The sequence below is a fragment of the Vanessa cardui genome, chromosome 4 (assembly GCF_905220365.1).
Source record: "Vanessa cardui chromosome 4, ilVanCard2.1, whole genome shotgun sequence".
In the NCBI taxonomy this organism is placed as follows: Eukaryota; Metazoa; Arthropoda; class Insecta; order Lepidoptera; family Nymphalidae; genus Vanessa; species Vanessa cardui.
This window is the reverse complement of record NC_061126.1, coordinates 2,145,042-2,169,261: the sequence shown is the minus strand read 5'-3', so window position 1 is coordinate 2,169,261 and position 24,220 is coordinate 2,145,042. Positions and strand designations below refer to the sequence as shown.

The window sequence follows — 24,220 nt, the reverse complement described above, 5'->3', positions numbered from 1 at the left end:
AATATTGGTCTTGTCGTTGATTGGTTATGCGCTTCCCACCTGGATATCTTTCAGTCACTTCACCAGTAGCACGGTAGCGTGACCATAACCTAGATATGACGTTTTGTCTTGTTCCAATCTCCTCAGCAATACTCCGTTGAGTAGCCCCAGCTTGGAGCAAGCCTCCTGCCCTTAGCATTTCTTCTCTCGTTAAATGGCACCGCTGCATGATGCACACAATAGGTTTAACTCGAAATTAATCGGTAACTTGTTATAAAACTTAAATTGGACACAAAAAAATATCTTAATATGACGGTAGGTAAACGAAACCTTCGGCCATTGCTACCATTATGTCGCGTAAAAATTTTATTTTTATTTATTTTTTTCAAATTCAAATTTAGAATCGCCCAAGAAGGTTTACAAAATAGTCTTTCATCAAAAGATTTTATAACCGGATATTTATTTTAGGATTTTTTGAGTTTAAGAATTTTATACAAAATATCCCTAGACGGTGTTGATGTGTATATATTCACAAGAAACTTAACATCTTAGCTCCTAAAGTAGGTGGAATGGCTTATTTTTCTTATAATGCCAATTTCAATGGGCGGTGGGGACTAAAAATCATCAGGTTTCTAAACAATTTTCATAGCATTGTCAATTGAATTAGAATATGATATCTATTCATTACGTTGAACTTAAACGAAAATAAAAGGAATTTATTTAAATTATTCGTTGAAATTGAAGATTTTTTTAAGGTCTTATTTTCTTTTTAAATGCTATCCAAGGATGCTTGATTAAATAAAACTCACCGATTTTTTGTGATGCTGATTCTATTATCTTACATAATATTAGTATGATAATGCACAAAGCTTGTGCTAAATAATAAACAGATTAGCGAAGAAATAATCTCGAAGCGATTCGTATACGTTTTAGTACTGAAGCTTATTTTTTTGTAAAGAAATAACTTATTCAATAATATTTAGTTTGTATGTATTTATTTATTTATCATATTTCGTTCTCGTAACTAAATACAATTTTTACTTAGGTGGTATATAATACACACGATGTAACTAAAGGATTTTAATGCGGTTTGTGTTGATATACAGACCCTCTTTCTGTTTGGGCACTTTGGGCAAGTGCCCAGGGCCACGCGATCGATAGGGGCCCCTCATATCAAATAAATAAATGTAATATAAACATGAGTTTTTAGTAAAAATAAATCTATAATCTTGTTTAACTTTCTTTATCTATTCTAACAAAATAATGCTCTGTCAAAGTCATAGTATCACCCATTATTCTAATACGACTAGGGCCCCGATAGGTTAAAGACGGCCCTGTATACAGAGTGATTCAAAAATAAGTTTTATATGTATAAAACAAGCATATTAAGGTAGACAAAAAGCATTATATGTATGTTCTCTAATCTAAAACTATATATATACACTAATTATACCCGTGCCAGGTAAATAGTGAACAATAATTATTTATATCTTATTAAAAATATTAATGGAACTTTAATTCAATAGCGCATCACATCAATATACATTTTATTTTAATACAAAGAATATTACGTCTCATACATATATTATAACTTATACTCATATATTTAAATATTTGAATCAAAAGAAAATTTGTCCTGTATTATTATTATTACTATTTAATTACTTGATTATTATAATATAACACATATATATTATAAAATTATGTTACATTTGTTGACACTGAGCCCGAGCCATATAAGCAACCTTCTGGGCCCTCTGAACAACTTCTGGGCAACGCTTACGACGCACCATCTTGCAATCCTGGAAGTAACCTTCGTTTCTTGGGAATCCGTTGCTACCATCACTAAATGTTACCAAACCTGTAACAAGCAATAATTATGCTGTAAATGTCTATGAAATTATATAAGGTCATATGTTGACATTTTAATCTTCAAACGTTTCAAAGACAATATAAAATAATAATTGTTAAGTCAATGGGCAGGACCTGGATGCAAGTAGCCTAAGAAAGACCAAAGTGAGCCACCGCATGCATTTGGAGAGGCCTATGTCCAGCAGTAGACAGATATAGACTGATGATGATGCTGATGATGATGAAATCAGTAGTTTCTCATATCCAAAATGAAATACGTTATTTATAGAATGAATGTTTCGTAAAAAAAATAATATGATTCATATTTTAGTCAAAATAGTCATATTCTTCCAAATGATAAGTCCTAAGCTCCACACACGATCATAAAAGAGACGCATGGCTGTAATTATAAGATCTCGACAAAGCATATTTTAATAAAATCCGTCCCAAGAATTTCATCTCTAGTATGTCGGAGACAATTGTTTAATATAGACTTTTAATTAACAGCCTAGCCACTTTTCAAAATAACGCCGTTCAATCGTCAGAATGACATTTGTGAATACATGTTTCGTTCGTAGAACGAACTCTCATGGAAATAATATTTTTTCCACGATCTGGAAACTCAATAGCTTTATAAGAGATGCTCAGCTATTCGGCATTTTTTTAAATAATACTCTAGGAATAATTTTATTACTAGGTGGTTTATATAGCCCGTCTTGGTAGGTACCATCCACTCATCAGATGTTCTACCGCCAAACAACAGTACTTGGTATTATTGTATTCCGGTTTGAAAGGTGAGTGAGCCAGTATACCTACCGGCACAAGGGACATACCATCTTAGTTTCGAAGGTTGGTGGCGTATTGGCGATGTAAGGTATGCTTAATATTTCTAATAGTGCCAATGGTATAGACGGTGGTCACCACTTACGATCAGGTAGCTCGTACGCAAATCTATGGCATAAAAAAATAAGACTAATGAAAACACTTAACAGTTTAAATGTGAACAGACTCGGTAATGTCAGCCGATTGAAAAATAAAACACAGACATGTCTAAGCAAATTAAACAATTGTTTGAATGAAGAATGGTTAGTTAATAATATCACACAGCTCACTGATTGGTTGGCAATGATCGTTTAGTGAAAAGTGACTAGGCGTTTCAATGAATAGCTAATAATGCTAGGTTCCTGCAACATACATATGACTTTACAGGACGCTTTATGTCGGTGCTGTGCAGTCGACTCCCTCATTATTTTGACTGAAATTTAGGTTCTATGCACTTTGAAATTAACTTTATAATATAGTGGCTCTCTTTGAAGATTTCTCAAGCTAAATTATATGCATAAAGACTAATAATATCATTATTAGACAATGCTATTCATTTATGTCTGATAAAAATAGTATATATAGACATTTTTTTTTTCTTAACTATTTGGTCTGGAAATTGTGTACCTGGTTGTCACCTATAACCATAGACATTTTTATTTCTAGTAGGCATAGGTCATTTCTCGTAGCCTTTCGAAGACATAACATATTAGTTAGGTACTACAGAGTGACGCTGGATCACATAACCTTAAGACAACCATAGCAGAGGATAAGAGACAAGAGTGTTGTTGAGCGGTACCCAAACCCTTATGAGTTCCTACCCAACTTGCACAAAAACGTACCACTGTATCAAGTAGTCCATCCATCAGCCCATTTCCGTCCACTGCTGGTCATAGGCCTCTCCAATTGCACGCCACTGAGATCGTTCTTGGGCTACTCGCATCCAGCTCCTGCCAGCCGTCTTGCGTAAGTCGTCACTCCACCGTGCCCGAGGACTTCCTACACTACGTTTGCCGAGACGCGGTCTCCACTCTAGAACACGTTTCCCCCAACGGTTATCGGTTCTGCGGCAAATATGGCCAGCCCACTGCCACTTCAGCTTACTAATCCGGTGGGCTATGTCGATGACTTTGGTTCTCTGGCGGATCGCCTCATTTCTGATGCGATCCCGCAGAGAAACGCCGAGCATAGCCCTTTCCATAGCACGCTGAGCGACTTTAAACTGGTGGACCAGCCTTGAAGTGAGTGTCCACGTTTCGGCTCCGTATGTCATGACGGGTAGGACTCACTGGTTGAAGACTTTCGTCTTAAGGCACTGTGGGATCGACGATGTAAAGATTCGACGTAATTTTCCAAACGCTGCCCAACCTAGCTGAATTCTTCTATTCACCTCGTCCTCAAGGTTGTTTCTACCAAATCGCAGAGTCTGCCCAAGGTAGACATATTTTTGAACAACTTCGAGGACGGTACCGTGTATCGCAATCGGTTCCGGTAGAACATGTTCATTGAACATGACCTTGGTTTTATCCAAGTTCATCCGTAGGCCGATACGCATAGAAGAATCAGCCAGATCGTTCAGCATTTGTTGTAGGTCCTGCAGCGTTTCTGCTACGATGACGATGTCGTCTGCGAATCTCAAGTGAGAAATGTATTCGCCATTGATGTTGATGCCACGTCCTTTCCAGTTCAGCGTCTTGAACATATCCTCCATTGCATTAATGAACAATTTGGGGGAAATAACGTCCCCTTGTCTCACTCCTCGATGCAATGGTATGGGATTTGTTTGCTGATTCTGTAGTCGGACGGACATGGTGGCGGCTTCGTAGAGACATCTCATCACTTGGATATATCGCCAATCCACTTGGCAACGCTGCAGGGACTCCAGAACAGCCCAGATTTCAACCGAGTCAAAGGCCTTCTCATAGTCCACGAATGCAAGACACAGGGGCCGATTATACTCTTGGGACTTCTGTATAATCTGCCGCACTGTGTGGATGTGGTCTATGGTGGCGTATCCGGTCCGAAACCCGGCCTGTTCTGGGGGTTGGAATTCGTCGAATCTTCGCGCAAGACGGTTCGTGATCACTCTTGAAAACAGCTTATAGACGTGACTCAGTAGGGATATGGAACGATAGTTCTTCAGCAGGGTTTTGTCTCCCTTTTTGAAGAACAGGACGACCACACTCCTACTCCACGCCCCCGGAGTTCTCCCTTCGAAGAGGACAGAGTTAAAAAGCTTTTGGAGTTCCTTGAGTACCGGATTACCTCCTGCTTTTAATAACTCTATAGTAATACCGTCCTCTCCAGGGGCTTTTCCATTTTTAAGCTGTTTAAGAGCAATCTCGATTTCGCCAACACTGACTTCAGGCAGGTCTTCTGAAAAATGGCGTGTTAATGTAGCTCTAGAATCCTCATTTTCGGGATCAGGTCGAGGTGCATGCGATGCGTATAATTGGCCGTAGAAGTCCTCTACTTCCGAAAGAACTACCGTCTTGGAAGAAACGACTTCTCCACTTGATGTGGTCAACTTCGTCAGGTGGCTCCTTCCAAGAGATTGTACGAACACCTTAGACCCCCGATTCTGCTCGATTGCTCTTTCAATCGTAAGAGTATTGGAGCACCGGAGGTCGTGTCGTACGCGCTTGCTGATCTCTCGGTTTAGTTGCCGCTTCTCTGACGAAGTGACAGGTGGATTTTCACGTCGTTTCTTCAATAGCCCTAAGGTCTCTTCTGAAAGTTTGGACTTCCTGCCCTTACGCTGCATGCCACAAAATCTTGTACCTTCTTCCCTGAGAATTCGAACTACATTTTCTAGGGTCTGGTTTACGTCTGTTGTGGTTTACACGGCAGCGAATCGGTTCTCCAGGTTTGACTGGAACGTTTCAGATCCCGCAATGGGTTGGAGCAGCTTTAGTCGGAGCGTGGACTTCATCAGACGGACGCGCTCGGCCCTAAAATCGATATTCAGAGAGCCTCGGACAAGTCGGTGATCACTACCGGTATTGAACCTGTTGATCACAGAGACGTCTCTGAATATGTGCCTCTTGTCTGTCATGATGAAGTCTATCTCATTTTTGGTCATAGTGTCGGGGCTTTGCCACGTCCACTTCCTTTGGGGCTGTTTCTTGAAGAAGGAGTTCATCAAGAAGAGCCCCTCCCATTCAAGGAAGTTGACAAGCATTTGCCCCCTATGATTCCTACTTCCAAATCCATGGGGTCCTACTACCGATTCGCTGCAATTCTGTACTCCCCCTTTAGCGTTAAAGTCCCCCATGACAACGTTGTAGTGGGTTTTCGTGGTGAAGTGGAGGGCCCTCGATATATCATCGAACAATTCTTCCACTTCATCGTCCGAGTGTGTCGAGGTCGGTGCGTACGCTTGCACTACCTTGAGGCTGTACCTCTCGGTGAGCTTTATTATGAGGTACGCAACCCTGTTCGACACACTGGAGATTTTCACAACGTTGTCAGCTAGGGACTTATTTACCAGAAACCCAACGCCACCTTGGGATTGTTGGTCTCCCTATCGGAAGTACATTAGGTGGCCCGAATCGAGGGTTACGTTGTCCTCCCCCTCTCTCCGGACTTCACATAACCCTAATAGGTGCCACCTAATTTTCCCAAGTTCTACCTCAAGTTGCGCCAGATGCGAGTCAAGCCGTAGCGTGCGTCCGTTGTACGTCAAAAGGGTCAGTCGGTTGTGGTGGCCTCTCGTAGCCCGGTGATTCTTAGCACCCCCCGTCCCGCCGTTACCATCATCGTGAGTGCTGCATATAGAGGATATTGCCCATAATCGCCACGCTGGGCAGGCGTGTTGGCGATCGCAGAACGTTAGCTACTCGCACCGGTGACGCTGCTGCCCGTCATCGGCCTGTGGTGTTTAGCTACGTTTATTTTGATGGTTATACCGCCATCATTCGGTCGCCAGAGCCTCGTTTGCTAGTTGGCAGGATGCACCACGGGCAGGTGAGGTTGGCTTGGGGCGCTAAGATGTAATTTGCGCCCCCTTACAATCAAGTAGGCTTCTGTTAATTAGTCACTAAATAATGCGTTACAAAGATAATGATTTTGAATTTAAAACAATAGCTAACGAAAACAAAAACAGTTGGGCAAACATTGAATTGATAATTCAATATCTATTTTTTTTATTTGAAAGTAACAATTTCTTCTTCTTCCTGGTCGTTTCCTCATTACTGAAGGTCACCATTACGCGTGTGGCTCTCCTGTACACTTCGCACCACCTTCCTCCAGTCGTTTCTTTTCTGTGCCATTCGTAGGCAAGCCTGGGCACTAGATCCTCTAGACGCCTTTGCTGTGTCTTTCCACCGGGACGGCGCTCTTCCTCTACCTATCTTCCCCTCCACGTGGCCAACCATTATAAGTTTATCTAGACTGTCCTCCTGCCTACCCAAATGGCCGAAGAAATAATGTACGCATTGAGTATTAATGATGGAGAGACGTGTCTTAATCTTTAGCTGCTTCAGGATTGATTCACTGTTCACTTAATACCTAGCATTTTCCGACAGCACATTTCGAACGCAGAGTATTATTGTAAATTAAAGGAAAGGACTTAATCCTTTCCTTTAATTTACAATAATACTCTTTGAGATTTTTTTAATCAATAGTTCGAAGTATCACATAAATGTAACAAGGCATCTACGTAAGACATATATTATATTGCTCAGTTGTATGCGCTATTAAAGTGCAGTCTATTGCTTTTCTCATTCAAACTTAGGGACTTAATGAGAATTTATTTACACCGACTCAGGGCTCGAAATCAGTAACACGAAATCTATACACCTACACATTAATTACAACTTATGGTACAAGTGTGAGTTTATTTTAATTATCTGTACAAATGTACGTAACTCATCTCGAAACCGAAATTTAATTTAAATTTTACCTTTTAATTATAATATACTTTTAATAACCAGTCTGTAAAATATTTCGAGTTCATATGTTATGAAAGTTAATGTTTTGTTTATTATGAAGAAGGTTTAGCATTTATTGAAAACTAGCTTTGCCCGCGTTTTCATTCGACAAAAAATATTGGTGTTGCCTAAGTTACCAATTTCTCCTTATTATATCAGGTTTCTGCTAGTAAATGTCTCGTGACCATCAAACCATTCCAGAGATTAGCCGGAACAAACAGACAGGAAAACAAAAAATGAAAAACATGCGTTATTTTATTATATATATATAGATATACAATTCATTGAGTTTTTTTACCATTGATGCATTAGTGGTTCTCTCCATGACTATATTTGACCAGTAAATATATTAACCGTAAACTGTTTACTTGGTGGTAAGACTCGCAGCTCGCATGGGCAGCTACTCAGTTCATCTTACATCGTAGTTCCATAGGTGGTGAAGCATTGATGATGTAAGAAATTGTGTGATTATATCATTTATGTTACATTTTAACCAAACACTGCCCATCACTTCCATTTGGGTCTGTTTGTATATATATTTTTTTATTTCAAATAAATAAATGTATATTTTTAAATATCTAAATATTTTCGCCTGGGCTACAGTCCGGTCGAAATATTTAGGTGTTTCTTAATTAAGTACCTACGAAAAGCGAAATATATAATTTGAGTAGATACGATTTTAGTACACATAATTTAATCTAAATTAATATAACAGTCGAGAGGAGTCGAGATGGCTCAGTGGTTAGAACGCGTGCATCTTAACCAATGATTGCGGGTTCAAACCCAGGCAAGCACCGCTGATTCATGTGCTTAATTTGTCTTTAAAATTCATCTCGTACTCGGCGGTGAAGGAAAACATCGTGAGGAAACCTGCATGTGACAAATTTCATAGAAATTCTGCCACATGTGTATTCCACCAACCCGCATTGAAACAGCGTGGTGGAATATGTTCCAAACCTTCTCCTCTAAGGGAGAAGAGGCCTTTATCCCAGCAGTGGGAATTTACAGGCTGTTGTTGTTGTTGTTTGTAATATAACAGAAGCAAATTAAAACGGTATGTAAACGATAAAATAATCTTTAAAATATATATTCATCATCTAATTATATAGTTTTAAAATACTTCAACAACAACAATAACAGACTGTAAAATTTCCCACTTCTGGGCTAAGGCCTCCTCTCCTCTTGAGGAGAAGGTATGGAACATGAATATGCCATATGTGTATGACAGAATTTCTATAGAATTAGACCCATGCTGTGTTCCTCTCGATGTTTTCCTTCACCGCCGTGTACGAGGTGTATTGTAAATACAAATTAAACACATGAATATTCAGCGGTTTTGAACTCGCAATCATCGGTTACGATGCACGCGTTCTACCCACTAGACCATCTCGGCTCAACAATTCTAAAATATTAGAAAATATGGTTATAATGGTAATAATGGTGTTATGTATATGATTAATTAATTATTTAATTAATCTCAGTGAGTCTCAGCAGGGAATAGACAATTGCATAATTATTACGCTACAACTAACATGTGCATTGTCTATTTCCTGGCGCTCATTATCCGATGCAATGAACCGAGGTGACCAGAGAGAGCTCCAATACAGCAACGATGACTGAAGGTAACTTAGCTTTACCTAGGTATCTTACACTTATTTGGACTGGAGTATCAATGGCCTTAACTTAAGGATATAGTATAAGTTACTAGATCAATTAGAAATATATATTTATAAATAGTTGTTACTCAAAGCTTATTAATTTCTCATCATCAACAGCGTGTAAATTTTGCAACTTCTGGGCTAAAGTCTCCTATCCCTTTGGGGAGTATATGGTATAGGGAGTATAGAATATGTTCCACCACGCTGCTCCAATGCGGGGCTGGATACACATGTGGCAGAACTTCGTTGAAATTATTCACATGTATGTTTCCTCGCGATGTTTTCTTTCACAGTTGAACACAAGATGCATTATAAAAACAAATTAAGCACATGAAAATTCAGAGCTGCCTGCCTGGGTTTAAACACGCAATCATCGGTTAAGATACACGCGTTCTAACCACGAGCCATCTCAGCACTTAGCTTTTCATCTTGACAGTTTGTTATTTAAATACACAAACCTAGACCCCAAACGCGTCCTCCTCGGAATTCCCCTTCAAACTTCATACCATCCGCTCGCCAGAATACACCATGACCATGAAACCAGCCCTGCATAAACTCGCCCTCGTATCTGTAATAATAAAATACACAAATGACTAATCTGACTTTGTGATAAACTACAAGCAAAGCACCCAAAAAAACATAAAATTAAGTAAAAAAATATTGAATAAGAATATACAAAGAAGATTTGTTAATTATTTCGAGATGGCTGAAAAAAACCATCTCTTTTAATTATTTTGTACTCGACAAGGCCTCGATATAAGCTTATTATAGAAAAAACATATTTTAAATATTATACAATGTGAAGGTCAAATGGGTTACTGGGTCGGTCATATTTATTTATTTTATTTATTCATTGAATATACATTCTTTTTTTATATCGACGATGATGTAACAAAAACTCCACTGGATTTATCCGTACATCGGTATTCGTTGCCAACACTTATACTAAAAACTATATAATAATAATAAAATAAATATGAAACAAACAAAAGTCAGGTACATAGCAAATCTTTAATTTAGTTTTTTTTTTTTCATCAAACAGCGATAGGTGAGTTGTCGCTGTGACTATTAATGCACCGGCTTAGAACAACATAGTTTATTTATTTATTTATATATATACTCTTTGTTGCAAACTAATATAGACAAAAATAATAGGATTAAAACAAAAACAAAGAAAAGGAAAATGTACAACAAGCGGCCTTATCGCTAAAACAGCGATCTCTTCCAGGCAACCTTGGGTAGAGGAGAGAGATAGGATGGTAGGGGTGTACAAATTAACGTTTAGTATAGCGTTAACAGGTGTTCGTTTTATACATCGAGGGTATAAAATTGTAATCATTTACTAAAGCACATTCAGACCTATCACGCCTGGCAGGCAAAAAATAGTACAAATTATTATTTATCATCAGACAATTTTTTTTCGATTCATTCATATTCATAATTTGACGACCTCCGTGGTCGAGTAGTTTGTACACCGGTTTTCATGGGTACGCCGCTCTGAGGTCCTGAGTTCAATTCCCGGCTGATTCGATGTAGAAAAACTTCATTAGTTTTAAATGTTGTCTTGGGTCTGGGCATTTGTACCGTCGTTTCTGATTTTCCATAACACAAGTTCTTTAGCTACTTACATTGGGATCAGAATAATGTATTTAATGTTTTCCAATATTTATTTATTTATAAAAATAAAATTATTCGAAAGCAGACAATATTAAGATGTTTTTCACATGGTGATAATATCTTTAACTAATTTCTTTAACAACACAATATATATAATACATAGATATACTTAAATGAATTTTAAAATTTGAACAAAAAAAGATATACTGGTTATGAGAAAAAGACCGAAATAACTTAACTCAAGACAAAACCTAATAAAGGAAGAAGTTGTGTACGTAAAAGCCACCGATGAGAAAACTCTTTGAACCCTCTACTAGAATGACTCTTTAACGACTACTTTTCTTGTGTAAATGGAACGACATTTTCAAAGCCTTATAACGTCAGCGTATCTCTTATGTCTCGAACCGCTAATTTATTTTACGAAATATAATGTGATTTTATTTTAAAATTATGTCACAGCCGTGCCCGCGAATTCATGTGGGTTTGTATTTCACAAAAAGTTATTATTGTATCCTAAGTCACTCCTTATTACATCATCTTTCTGCCAGTGAAAATTCAATCAAATCAGTCCAGTCGTTTCAGAGATTAGTCGGAACAAGCAGATAGACAAACTTTGACAAAAAAAATATTTTTGTATATGAACAATATAATATGCATTTAGTAAAAATTGATTGTTTAAATATTACAAAAAGACACTCTTATTTTATTATGAGTATTGATATGAAAATAATATAGATATTCGCTACATATTAAAAAGAGAGGCAGTGGTTTTATAGATGATAATTTAAAATATCTACAAATGTCTTGTATTGGCAATAAATGAAATGAACAAACATAATATTGTTAGAGTTATTTTTTTATACACTGTATAACTATAATTTATTAGAATAATTTAGTTAATGATATGTCGATTGAGCTGAGATGGCCCAGTGGTTAGAACGCGTGCATCTTAACCGATGACTGCGGGTTCAAACCCACTCAAGCACGACTATAGATATGTGCTTAATTTGTGTTTATAATTGATTTCATGTTTGACGGTGAAGGAAAACATCGTGAGGAAACTTGCATGTGTCTAATTTCATCGAAATTCTGCCATATGTGCATTCCACCAACCCGCATTAGAACAGCGTGATGGAATATGTTCCAAACCCTCTCCTTAATGGAAGAGGAGGCCTTATCCCAGCTGTGGAAAATTTACAGGCTGTTACTTTGCTATGTCGATTGACTATTTTTGGAATATGTTACAATGTAATATTTTACATTTTCATGATAAATACTGGCCGAATGTCTGATACTGGCCGGAAAGAAAGAGAATGTCAAGAAATCGAATGCGGCGGCAATGTTTGGTGATAATGATTATTAATTTGGAAATAATGAGAATGAGAGGTTAAATTTGGATATAAAATACGGAATGTATTGTAAATCACGGATTGGTGGATGAAATGAATGTGAAAATAGTGTTAATAAATGAATCTCGAAAAATATCGTGACCATCCTAAGAATAAGAGCTAGCGCGCACTGGTGATTTTTGTCATGGTGACTGTTTCATCACTCTTGTCAAGTCCGTGAATATGTATGGAGTTGCGCGCATGTTACGACGTGGGTGACATTTGTGTCCGCCGACCGGCAAACAAGCCCGTGACGAAACTGTCAGCGTCTTTACATTTTTTCATAGCAATGCGCGCAATAGCGACAAGTTTGTCACTCTCGTCGTCAGTCTTTCGCCATTTGCATTTTGCCTGCCGACTTTGGCGCGAAAAATGGCGTCACTATATATTCAAAACATAAACATCCGTGAAGACGATATTGATAATGATGTTCTAATAGAATAAGTGGAAAAGAGACCAGCTCTTTATGATAAAAAAATTGAAAGAGTATTCAGATATTCACGTGAAAATTAAAGCGTGGGAAGAAATTAGTACCCAGTATTCTTTTCGCACTCTACTTTGGAAACGTGAAGTTGAAGACAAACACTTTAAAGGCACCGTGACAAAAATCACCAGTGCGCGCTAGCTCTGGGCACTCGATAACAGTCGTAGAGCCTGAAAACAATGACATATTAATTGCAATTACTGGTGGTTAATACGTGTAGTGAGGCAAGCCTCAAAGCCTCAGGCCGAGATTAGCTTCAGGCAATTACGATCCAAAAGCCAATCAAGTGGAATCACAAATGAAAGTAAAACAAAATATTGAGTATTAATTACCAAAAACGGTATATTATTCTGAGTCAAATAACGGATAGACTATCCCAATCGTAACGCTTTGAACAATGATTTGCAATAATAAAATTTAATGAGTATTTTGGTATTTAGCTAATTGATGATTAATAAGTAATAGCGTTTCAATTAAATTTAAATCAGATGCTCTTTGTTATGTATCATATTAAAAACCGAATATTACACAAATGAAATGATACAATTATGTACAATTATATGTAAAGTTTAATATGTAATAGCATTAAGTAAATAAATTATAATTTGATAAGCAAATAAACTGACTGCTATTAAAAATAAATACTATGCTGAAAAATTAATAAAGATACTTATCTAATATTTAAACGCGCTACTTAAAATTTTAACGACATATTTAATTAAAGCCAAACTAGGCACAGAAAATTTATAGATATTTCCTTAAAATTATTATATTGCTCTATTATAAGATTGTTTAATAGTTATATAAATTAATAGCTATGCCCGCTTCTTCGTTAGAATTTAACAAAATACTTATTGTTCTAAAATGAAAATAGCCTAAGTTACTCTTTATTACACCACCTATAAGTCAGTGAAAGTCCCATCAAAATCGGTCCAGCCGTTCCAGAAATAAGAACAAACAAACAGACAGACAGGTACAAAGAGACATAAAATCTTATTTCACAAGAGTGGCGTATTGGCGATTTAAAAACGGTGACGACTTAATATTACGTGCCCTATTTGGAGTTTTGGATACCAATCAAGGTAAAAAAAGGGCATAAGTAATCATTATGCAGTATTACGATTATTTTGATGTAATCGTTAAATGCGCCAGTGGAAATTTTTTATTGTTATTATACAAATTCAGAAACGAAATTGCTGAATTCTCTGAACCATTTTTTACTTTTTCGACCAATAAATAAGTGCAATGTTTCTACATTAAATAAATTAGATTGAATATAAAAAAGTGATTTCATGTAACTGCCACACAGACTGTTAAAATAAATTAATAATGTTAATACAATCACAATATATATTTTTTAATTATTGTAATGTTTCTGCTCCAGTAATATTTTTATTGTTTCTTTAACGTATTTTTTTCACAAAATCTGAAATCACTCATGTATATTTTATTTTTACTTATTATTTATTTATAATATTGTGAAAAGTGTAAAAATTTGCGTAACAACTTGTTCAGAAGAGTTTTAACACTTAATTTAGCGTGTAAATATTTCATCTATGTTAGCAATTATAAAGCATACATTATTTTAATTATATTTTAATAATTATTTAATAATATAGCACCTATTGACATTGAATTTATTATGAACGCTATCGTTATTTCAACGAAATCTTAATTTGATGTTGAAGATTTTTTGAAGACAATTTGTGTAGACGCAATTTTGCAAACTTTAATTATACAGGCGTTTAATCTAAAAAAATACTACTAGTAACTCTATAGTAAAATACAAAAACAATAAAGTAATAAAATTACTTACTTGGCCCCATCTGGAAAAGCCATTACCCCAAGACCTGAGCAGACACCACTAACAAGGGCGCCATCAAATCTCGTTCCATCAGGTAATACGAGATGACCCATGCCATGTTTCTGACCCTTGGAACTCCACTCCCCAACATAACGTGTTCCATCTTCATACTTGTACGCGCCTGTTTTTGCGATCCCAGCTTCGATAACTAAAAATAATTGGAAATATTTTTTTATTACTGACACATCTAGATGTACTATATAGATAGATATACTAATAGAGTACAACAACAACAACAACAGCCTGTAAAAACCCACTGCTGGGCTAAAGGTCGCCTCTCTCTTTGAGGAGAAGGTTTGGAACATATTCCACCACGCTGTTCCAATGCGTGTTGGTGGGATACACATGTGTCAGTATTTCTATGAAATCCGACACATGCAGATTTCCTCACGATGTTTTCCTTCACCGCTGAGCACGAGATGAATTGTAAACACAAATCAAGCACATGAATCAGCGGTGCTTGCCTGGGTTTGAACCCGCAGTCATAGGTTAAGATGCACGCGTTCTAATAAGTGGGCCATCTCGACTCAAATAGAGTAATTAATTAATAATTCTATACCCATCATTTATGCCAATCTTATCATCACCAAACATCTAGTACCAAAATTTCAAGTTATTTAGGAACACTATGACACCATATTCATAAGCTAATCTTTAACTTTTGATATCTTTCTAAATAACATTTAGAATCTATTTTTTATCTGGTTAATGACGACATCCTTATGATGAGAAATAGCTTTTAAACATGAACATTAAACACTCCTAGGCGAAACCTTAATACAAACACGTTACAAATTGTTCAATATAGTCTGTAATGTGTTCATTTATGACAGAACGCGACGCAAATCTGAAATTTAAATCACCCATAGACCCCTAACGAATTCCAGGGCACGGTGTCCACGCTTGCTTTGGTTTGATTGATATGACGATACGGCAAGCGTATTTCTTTATATTGAACTAGCCTAGATTACCCTTCAGCAACATTCTAGGCAAAAACGGAATTGGCTAACTAAAATACTAGTTTTTAGGTGACTCTACTAATGAAATCTTTGTTAACAAATAAGCACTGATCTTTCACATTCTTTGAACTAATAACAAAAATTGCCCTTGCCATATAATCTTTCACCTTTTCTTTTCTAAGTTTACAGCGCATCATAGACTTTTATTAATACCAGAATTGCTAGAAGATATATATTTTGACTTTAGAAAAGACTAGGTCCGAAATGGCTATTGATGTATATAAAAAAGCAACTTAAAAACCAGTTTTAATAGTCCGTCTTGTCACGATGTCAATTCGTTGGTTGTTAAAATTATCCTTAACGTTACAATTGTCTTGAGCCAGTGAAGTTTACTCATTTGGAAATGATCACGCTCCTAAAGTTTGGATTTCCAAAGCTGTGGATCTGGAATCTTACTGTATTAATGTTACGTCAAGTTGACTTTAGTAACTCTATTGACCGTTACGATTTAAATAAGTGAGTCGGTCTCTGTTACTAATCAAAGTGTCAACTTGAATAATACACAAATAACACTATGAAAAGTCAATCTTTGTCACTGGTGATTTCATTTCCTTTAGTTAAACCAGTTTTGAAATTGAGAGATTTGGTATTAAGCATAAAATAATATTATACTATTTATTTTCTGTAAATTTCATTTTTCGAAGTATCTTACCTATAAATTTTATAAAATTCTAAACGCTGACCCATTTTCAGCTATTTCTAATTTAACAGTCAAATTAACCACATAAATTTGGTATGTAATAATGGCTTAATTCCAATCAAAGCCATTAATTGTTGATGATTTGAATGTCAATTTCAATATATTATGATTAATATTTCAAATGGAAATATGATTTCTATTATAAACTCAATTAACAAATATAACAGTACATTATATGCAGTACATTAGTATCTTTAAAAATGGCAAAGAAATCATGTCTCTTGTATCATGTATATTATTCGGTTTCTAGTATTTGTTCTTATAGTGGCAACAGAAATATACCATCTGAACACATTTCAAGTGTCTAAGTATCACAATTCATGAGGCCTTTATAATCGAGAGATTTTTTTTTAATTTTTTTTTATTTAGGTTTACCAACAGTTGTTTACACTGAATATAACACGTAAAACATTTAAAATATATACATATACAACTAATATAATTATAGGTAAACACCGCTTGTACACATAAAAAGTAAAAAGTAGCTACAGCAAATTCATTTAACACTTAATTTAATATTTTAGTATTTTTGTCGCGAAATATCTTACAATTTCTTAGAACAAACCCTAACATGCGAGAACCTTTATTTATTATTGTGTCCATATGAGGTATAAAAGTTAATTTTTTATCATATACCACACCGAGGTCGCGAATTTGATCTACTTCCTTTATTTTATCATTGTTAATGTAGTAATCAAAAGCATTCAATTTCTTTTTCCGCGAGAATTTAATATGATGACACTTTTTAGAGTTTAAGTGCATTCCATTGTATTTGCACCATAGTATGAGCCTATTGATGTCGCTTTGTAAACGTATAGAATCTTCATTTGACTTAATTACACTGACAAACTTTAAATCATCAGCAAATATAAAGACGTTAGAGAAAAGAAAACAGTTTGGAAGATCATTAATAAAGTAATTGAACAACACTGGTCCCAAATGGGAACCTTGAGGAACACCTGAAGATATTTTTTGTATATTTGACTCATAACCATTCACTACTACAAAGAATTGTCTGTTTTGTAGATATGAACTCAACCGTTTTAGAAAAGAACCAGAAATCCCGTATGCACGTAGTTTGGAAATTAAAATGTTGTGAGGAACTTTATCAAAGGCCTTACTGAAGTCGGTGTATATTACATCAGCTTGATGGCCCGAGTCGAACCAGATTTGAATTGGTGGATCGAGAATCGACAAATCCGTGCTGATGATCGCTTAAATATAATTTGAGGTGCCTATTGATGTAAGGACAAATTAATGATTCGAAAATTTTTGCCAGTGTTGATAAAATTGAGATTGGTCTGTAGTTGGAAATAGATTCTTTGTCGTCTGATTTATAAACAGAAACCACCTTTGCAACTTTCCACACTGATGGAAAAACTCCAGACTCTAAAGACTTATTAAAAATTATTGACAGTGGATGAGCTAATTCAGAGCAGCATGCAGCGATAAACATCGGTGGAATTCCATCAGGACCGGGACCCTTATTGATATATTAAAAACATTTCCAAACACTTACCATTGATCGTAAGACTTACGCGATGTTTTTATATTGAATAATTTAACTTTGTATTGACTTATAGAATCAGTATCAAATTTGGTATTAGAATACATTGACGAGAAAATTAGATATAAAATAAATCGTAGAGATAGTCCTCGTTATATAGAAGGTTTTGTACATCCTAAATATTTATTTTAAGTTCGTGCCTGTTTTGTTATTCTAGTTAAGAAGGCATCGTCTACTATTATTTTTATAATAAAAATTGTTTTAGATCATTACAAATTTAATCGACGATAGCTTAATTAAATAACGCAGTATAAATCTCAATTCTATACAACTAACTCTAAGTATAAAAATAAACCATTTATTGGTTAGAAGTCGAGAATTTTAACCGCAAATTGTGTGTTCAAACTCTTGTATTCCTAATCCTGTGCTCAGCGATGTAGAAAAACTTGTTTAGCCACAAACGCGTACTAATGAAAATTTAATGTCCTTAGCCCAACAGTGGGATCATTTTGCTTTAAGGAAGAACTGAAAAAATACTAGAATTCATTCGTTCAATTAACCATATTTGTAAATATAAATATTAAAATAATTTCCTGCACACTGAAAATTAATTAGCCTACATACCTTATACATCTAACCCATGATAGATCGACAAGACAAAAAGGCAGATTTTTGCATTTTAAGCCGGATACACTATTTTTCCACGTCATGTCAACACATATCTTAATTTAATGTATATCGTGATTTTAATCAACGTTCTGACTTTGTTTCAGTGCAGGCTTTCCTTTTAGTTCATTAAATGACTGTAGTTAATGGTAAGAATATTATATTCTACTAGAGAAAATTAAATGAATGTCTTACCGTCAGCCATGTTGATTGAGGTAACCCCAGTGAAATACTGAAAGGTTTCCCTTCACACTGTGCTAATTAAATTACTTTAATTCTATTGATAGTCCGACCGGATTTGAACGATGTGTTTAAACTAGTAAATAACTACTTGTTTTCGCGACTTTGGATGTATATATATATATATATTTTATTTTATGTCATAAGGTTAGTGCACTGACCACCTGATGGTAAGTAGTCACCACCGCTCATAGACAATGGTGCTGTAAGAAATATTAACCGTTCCTTAGATCGCCAATTCGTCACTAAGCTTGGGAACTAAGATGTTACGTCCCATTTGCCTGTAGCTACACTAACTCACTCATCCTTCAAACCGGAACACAATAATATTGTTGTTTTGCAGTAGAATATCTGATGAGTGCGTGGTAACCAGACGGGCTTGAAACAGAAACAGAAACTATAATTGTTAATTTTTTTTTCGGAAATTTCAGTATCCGATCCATTCCGTCTGTTGATTTGTTAATCTTGGGGGATATGCTATATTCTCATCAATGGTTATATTTCTCAGAGAAACTGCTACATAGTTTCTGGTAGATAATCTTTTATTTGTCTAGACAGAATAATTTCAGCTGTTGTTATCCGCCAACAACAAATATTTTCGTTTATTTATAAAGTAAGTAAGTTTGTTTTTATACACATGCCTCCATATTCTTGAAGACAGCTTGGAAATTATTTAATATAAAATATATATTACACTATATAGTAGCTACATCAGGGTTGCAGTCAAAACATGTGTCCTTTATCCGATTAATGAAGGGATCCTAACGACCTAACGACGAATTTTATTTCCACGCCAAGTTTAAAATGTTATTAATCCTTTTTTTCACTGCACATCAATCATGGTGTATCATCCGTAGAAGGTTGAAGGTTATTTTTAACTATTATTCTTATATTTTCTCTTATTTTTATTTAATGGTCAGCGAAGCGGATCCAGTGACATGTGAAAATAAATTCGGCAAATAAATCTTACTTGTACTTTATCTTGGTTTATTATTTATTAATAATCTGTTGTGGATAACAACAACAGCAGCATGTAAATTTCCTACTGCCGGGCTAAGGCCTCCTTTCCCTTTTGAGGAGAAGATTCGGAACATATTCCACCACGCTGTTCCAATGCGGTTTGTTGGAATACACATGTGGCAGAATTGCTATGAATTTGACATATGCAGGTTTCCTCACGATGTTTTCCTTCACCGTCGAGTAGGAAATGTTATAGATGTAACACAAATTAAGCACATCAATATTCATTGGTGCTTGCCTGGATTTGAACCCCCAATCATCGGTTAAAATTACATAAAACCACAGGGCCATCTCGGCTCATTATGGATAAGCACGAAATTATTATTCGGAACAGACTGAGTGCACATGTAAACGTCAAACATTTAAGGCCGCCCGTTGAACTTCACGTCATCGATTTTTAGTATCGAAATATCTTGATTATACGAATTTTACGATGTATAATTGTGTATAGGTTTCGATCGACTATATCGTGTACCTGCACGAAATTATTAATATAGATAAAAGATTAGAATATTAATGCGACACATGGACAAAAACTCATTAAAATTTGTTAATACTATTTCGTTTCGATTCGTCTAGTAAGATAAATAAATCAAACAACAAATGTAAGAATGACGCACAGTCTTGCAGTCAAGTCAATTAACAGTTAAAGTAATTGTAGGCTAATAGCCTGAGTACAACGGCGTATCCTTATTAGAGCCACGTTTGACTATTCCAACAACGTTTGGGAATATCGTCGGACATGCTATATAAACACGTTAAATCTATATGTAAATAGACACAGACAAAACAGCTCAGTACTTTCTCATGTGCTTGCCAAATGATTTTCTTTTGTCTCCTCTCTACTGACAAAGGGCATATGTTAACCTAGTGTTAAATTAAAAAAAAAAAAATGAGTTTAGAGTAGTAAAAACATCGAATTATACGAATTAAAATATCTCTATATAAATATCCAATTTTCGTTAATTGTTATATACTACTGTAAGAACATTAATTTACGTAAAAGATGATAACGGCAAAGGTCGATTGGTCTTTGGGGCGTTATAATGATATAAATATTTTTTTTTTTCAATAATTAAAAACAATATAATAAAAATAATTGTAATATTCGAATATAAATGATGGGCATCTTTATCAAAAATATATCTCCTATTGTATTCCACTGGGTTTCTCATATTGTACCGCATTCTTCCTCTGCCTTTTTTAACTCCATTCAAAGTATCGTCTGCTTCTATCAATGATACTTCGAACAGAACATACACTTGGGTTACATTTGAAATGTCTCATTTTAAATTAATTTAATTAAGGATAGACTAAACTATAGTAAATCCGTTATCAAAATCTACAATTCGGAATCTTATGACAAACGTGAACCATTGGTTGAAGATTTTAATTTTGACAGATTTACTTGACGAATTGCCAAATGTCTCTTGCTCAAATAAACACATTTTTCAACTTTCTTCTCGAACATTATCTTACCCAATACAAAAACAGCCACAACGACGTAACCATGTCCAAGTTATTATCAAAACAGTCAGGAACATTTGTTTGAACTATACAACTTCTTGTGCTGTATGGTCATATCAAAGCATATTACTTCAAAGCGATAGTCAAACGTTAAACATTATAAAGCAAATCATGAACTACCCTATCTAATAAATCTTAATCTATGACCAGCAGGGTTGTCACTTCGTATCGTTAGTTTAAAAAATTATACAATTATGTTTATAGTCATAAATTGCAACGACTGATAAACCTATTTGGAAGTATAGTATATATGGAGAGTATAAAAAACTCCGCAATTTTGTTTTAACTTTTTTTAATACTAAATGTATGTTTAACTCTTGAAGTTTAAATAGCAGAACGCATTGTTTTAGTTTCAATCTTCTAATTATTTATTAAAATACAAGGCCTAAATGTAACTCTATAGAAAATTATATTATTTTCATACTGTTATAAAATTCATGTTTTCATAACACAAGGTAAAAATATTTAGTATCTTTAATACATTGACATAAAACTAGTTTTAACAGATTTAAATCGCGTATATTAATTATTTTTATCATCCCGACGTTTCACACTTTTTCGCACTTTTACACAGCGTCTATAAAGTGCTCGAAACAAGACGAAGACGTCTTTAATACATTATAAACATGTACCTTTGTCTTTTTTGTTTATTTAGTTTACATTTTCTAACTTCAATACATTACATTATACGTTCTCTAATCAATACAGTTGTTAATATGACTGGATATTATGAATAAATAATATCTACGAAATAATAAACAGTATATATATTGTTTTCGATTTTAAGATAAGACTAATGTAATACATATTTATTTTTATTAAAAGCAACAATGGTATTAATTGACAATCACATAAATTGATTTTATCATTGATTAGGAACGGAAAGCAATGTTTAAATAACCATGTAATTTACATTTATTGGTTTAAAGACTAACTACTGAGGTTTTAACGCAGATATGTCTTCTTGCTTTAATGTATTTTTGAAAATGTCCCTTGAAAAATGCCTAATTTAACCCTTCGGGTGCCTGGTGGGTAAAACTTACATGGCGTGCCTGGTGGGTCTGTGGGACCCGGTAACAAAATGCTTGTTTTTTACTTATTTTATTAGTCAGAACGCCAAATAATGTGTTTATATTTATTTTAGAGCTGTTTAGCTATGTGAATGAAAAATAAAATTAAACTTAAGTTCTTCTACAAAGTTATATGAAAAAAATTAAAAAGTCTCTAATTTTACGTAATAAAAATAAACACTTATGTTTAAATCGACACTATTAAATTTTTTAATTGAGGCCAACAATCAAAGTTTACATTAATTTAAGGCACTAATTAATCAACTTACAAACTTTTATATTTTTATATAAACGTATCAAAGGTATTGCTTGTAACTAATCTGTATTTATGTGACAATTTTCACAATCAAAAATTGCGTGTTCTAAGCAAATATGACTTGCGCAAGACACATAGACGTATTTAGACTTGTGATCTTTTTGGTTAGGACAAACATAACAACGTTTTTTCGTACCAGCATTATGTTTTTTGGGCGGTGGCTCTGAGGGTTCCCCTAAATGAGAGCTGATTCTCTTACGTAAAGTAAGATAAGATTTTGCATCTTACAACTATTACGTCGTTCAGTCTGATGTAGAGCAGTCAATACTATGCCCATTTTTTTATGAAGTTCCTTCTAGTATCCAAATTGTTTAACATAATTATGAATAACGTTTGCATTAACATTGCGTTTATGCCAGTAGTGTTGAGAATCCAGAAACAATAATCAAGGCCTTTATATATTGATCTGTGACCATAATTACTTAATGGCTGGGACATATAAATCACTTTTGATGGTTGTATGTATGATATCCCTGTTATTTGGTTCAGTATAGACTTTTACTTCTTCCTTGTCAACATCAGAATTATGTATCTGACTCATCTTCACTTTCATCAAAAACTACATCCTGATCTTCATTTTCTTCAAAATTTCTCTCTAAAGCTTGGCGAATTTCATCATTTATTAATCGCCCAGTCATTATAACTGCATCAATATTTTTTCCATAAATAATTTACCACCCAATATAAATTAAAGAGACAAAACAAAAATAATAGCTTAAAGATTAAAAGTTACGCCGCGTGCCTGGTCCCCTGAGACCCTAGCGCACACAAAATGCGTGTACGTTGTTGACAGCAGGAGAGTAGTCAAAATAGCCGTTAGTTTATATCGCGAAGCTACTCGGGAGTGCAGCGGGTTTGCTACAAAAATTTAAAAGTTATCGTTGATTTTTTGAAGTGACGGGTCTGTCAGACCCACCAGGCACCCGAAGGGTTAATAAAGCTTTTTTATCCGATATTAATTTCACAAACATACAAGTTAATTTAACGCACAGACTCGAATAACCAAACAGACTTCTTAGTGTATGTATGTTATGGTGAGTGGTCATCATCGCCTAATGACATTGGTCACGTACGAAATACCATTCCTTATCACCACGGACACTAAGATTGCATGTACCTTTGCCTATAAGAAAAGGTAATAAAACATGTGACGCAGCGGATATTTTTTCAATGGCGGAGGCAACTTCAAGATAAAACTGTATTGTATTATCAAGAGACCAAGTCAATTCGGATTTGAACAAGACTTTACCAATGTCGCAACATATAATAAGCCGCTAATTTAAAAAAATCCATTCCAAAATTGAAGTTGGCACAAAAACATGAAATTCCTAAAAAGCGAAATGTACATATTTCAATGCGGTCTGAAACGACTCTTATAAAAAGTAACAATAAAACGCAAAACAAAAACCAGGTTTACACAAACCCCACCACCAAGTTGGCATATTATGTGTCAATAATTTTAATAAAACATATAACTATTTATAACAGTAATTCAGTAGAAAATTAATAAATGAATATGAAACGGTCTAATGGCAGCCCTAAGGTAGCAAGTATAATGAGC

The 24,220-nt window shown here is 34.9% G+C and overlaps 1 protein-coding gene across 1 annotated transcript; it reads right to left on the bottom strand.

Moving 5' to 3' along the window:
- Positions 1-947: 947 nt before the first annotated feature.
- LOC124544310 (MORN repeat-containing protein 4 homolog) lies at positions 948-18,768 on the bottom strand. The gene is made up of 4 exons (XM_047122805.1): positions 18,682-18,768; positions 14,547-14,742; positions 9,700-9,809; positions 948-1,840 (listed from the first exon to the last, which is right to left on the bottom strand). The coding sequence occupies exons 1-4, from the start codon at positions 18,689-18,691 to the stop codon at positions 1,686-1,688; spliced, it is 471 nt and encodes a 156-aa protein (XP_046978761.1). The 5' UTR covers positions 18,692-18,768; the 3' UTR covers positions 948-1,685.
- Between the last annotated feature and the right edge of the window lie 5,452 nt (positions 18,769-24,220).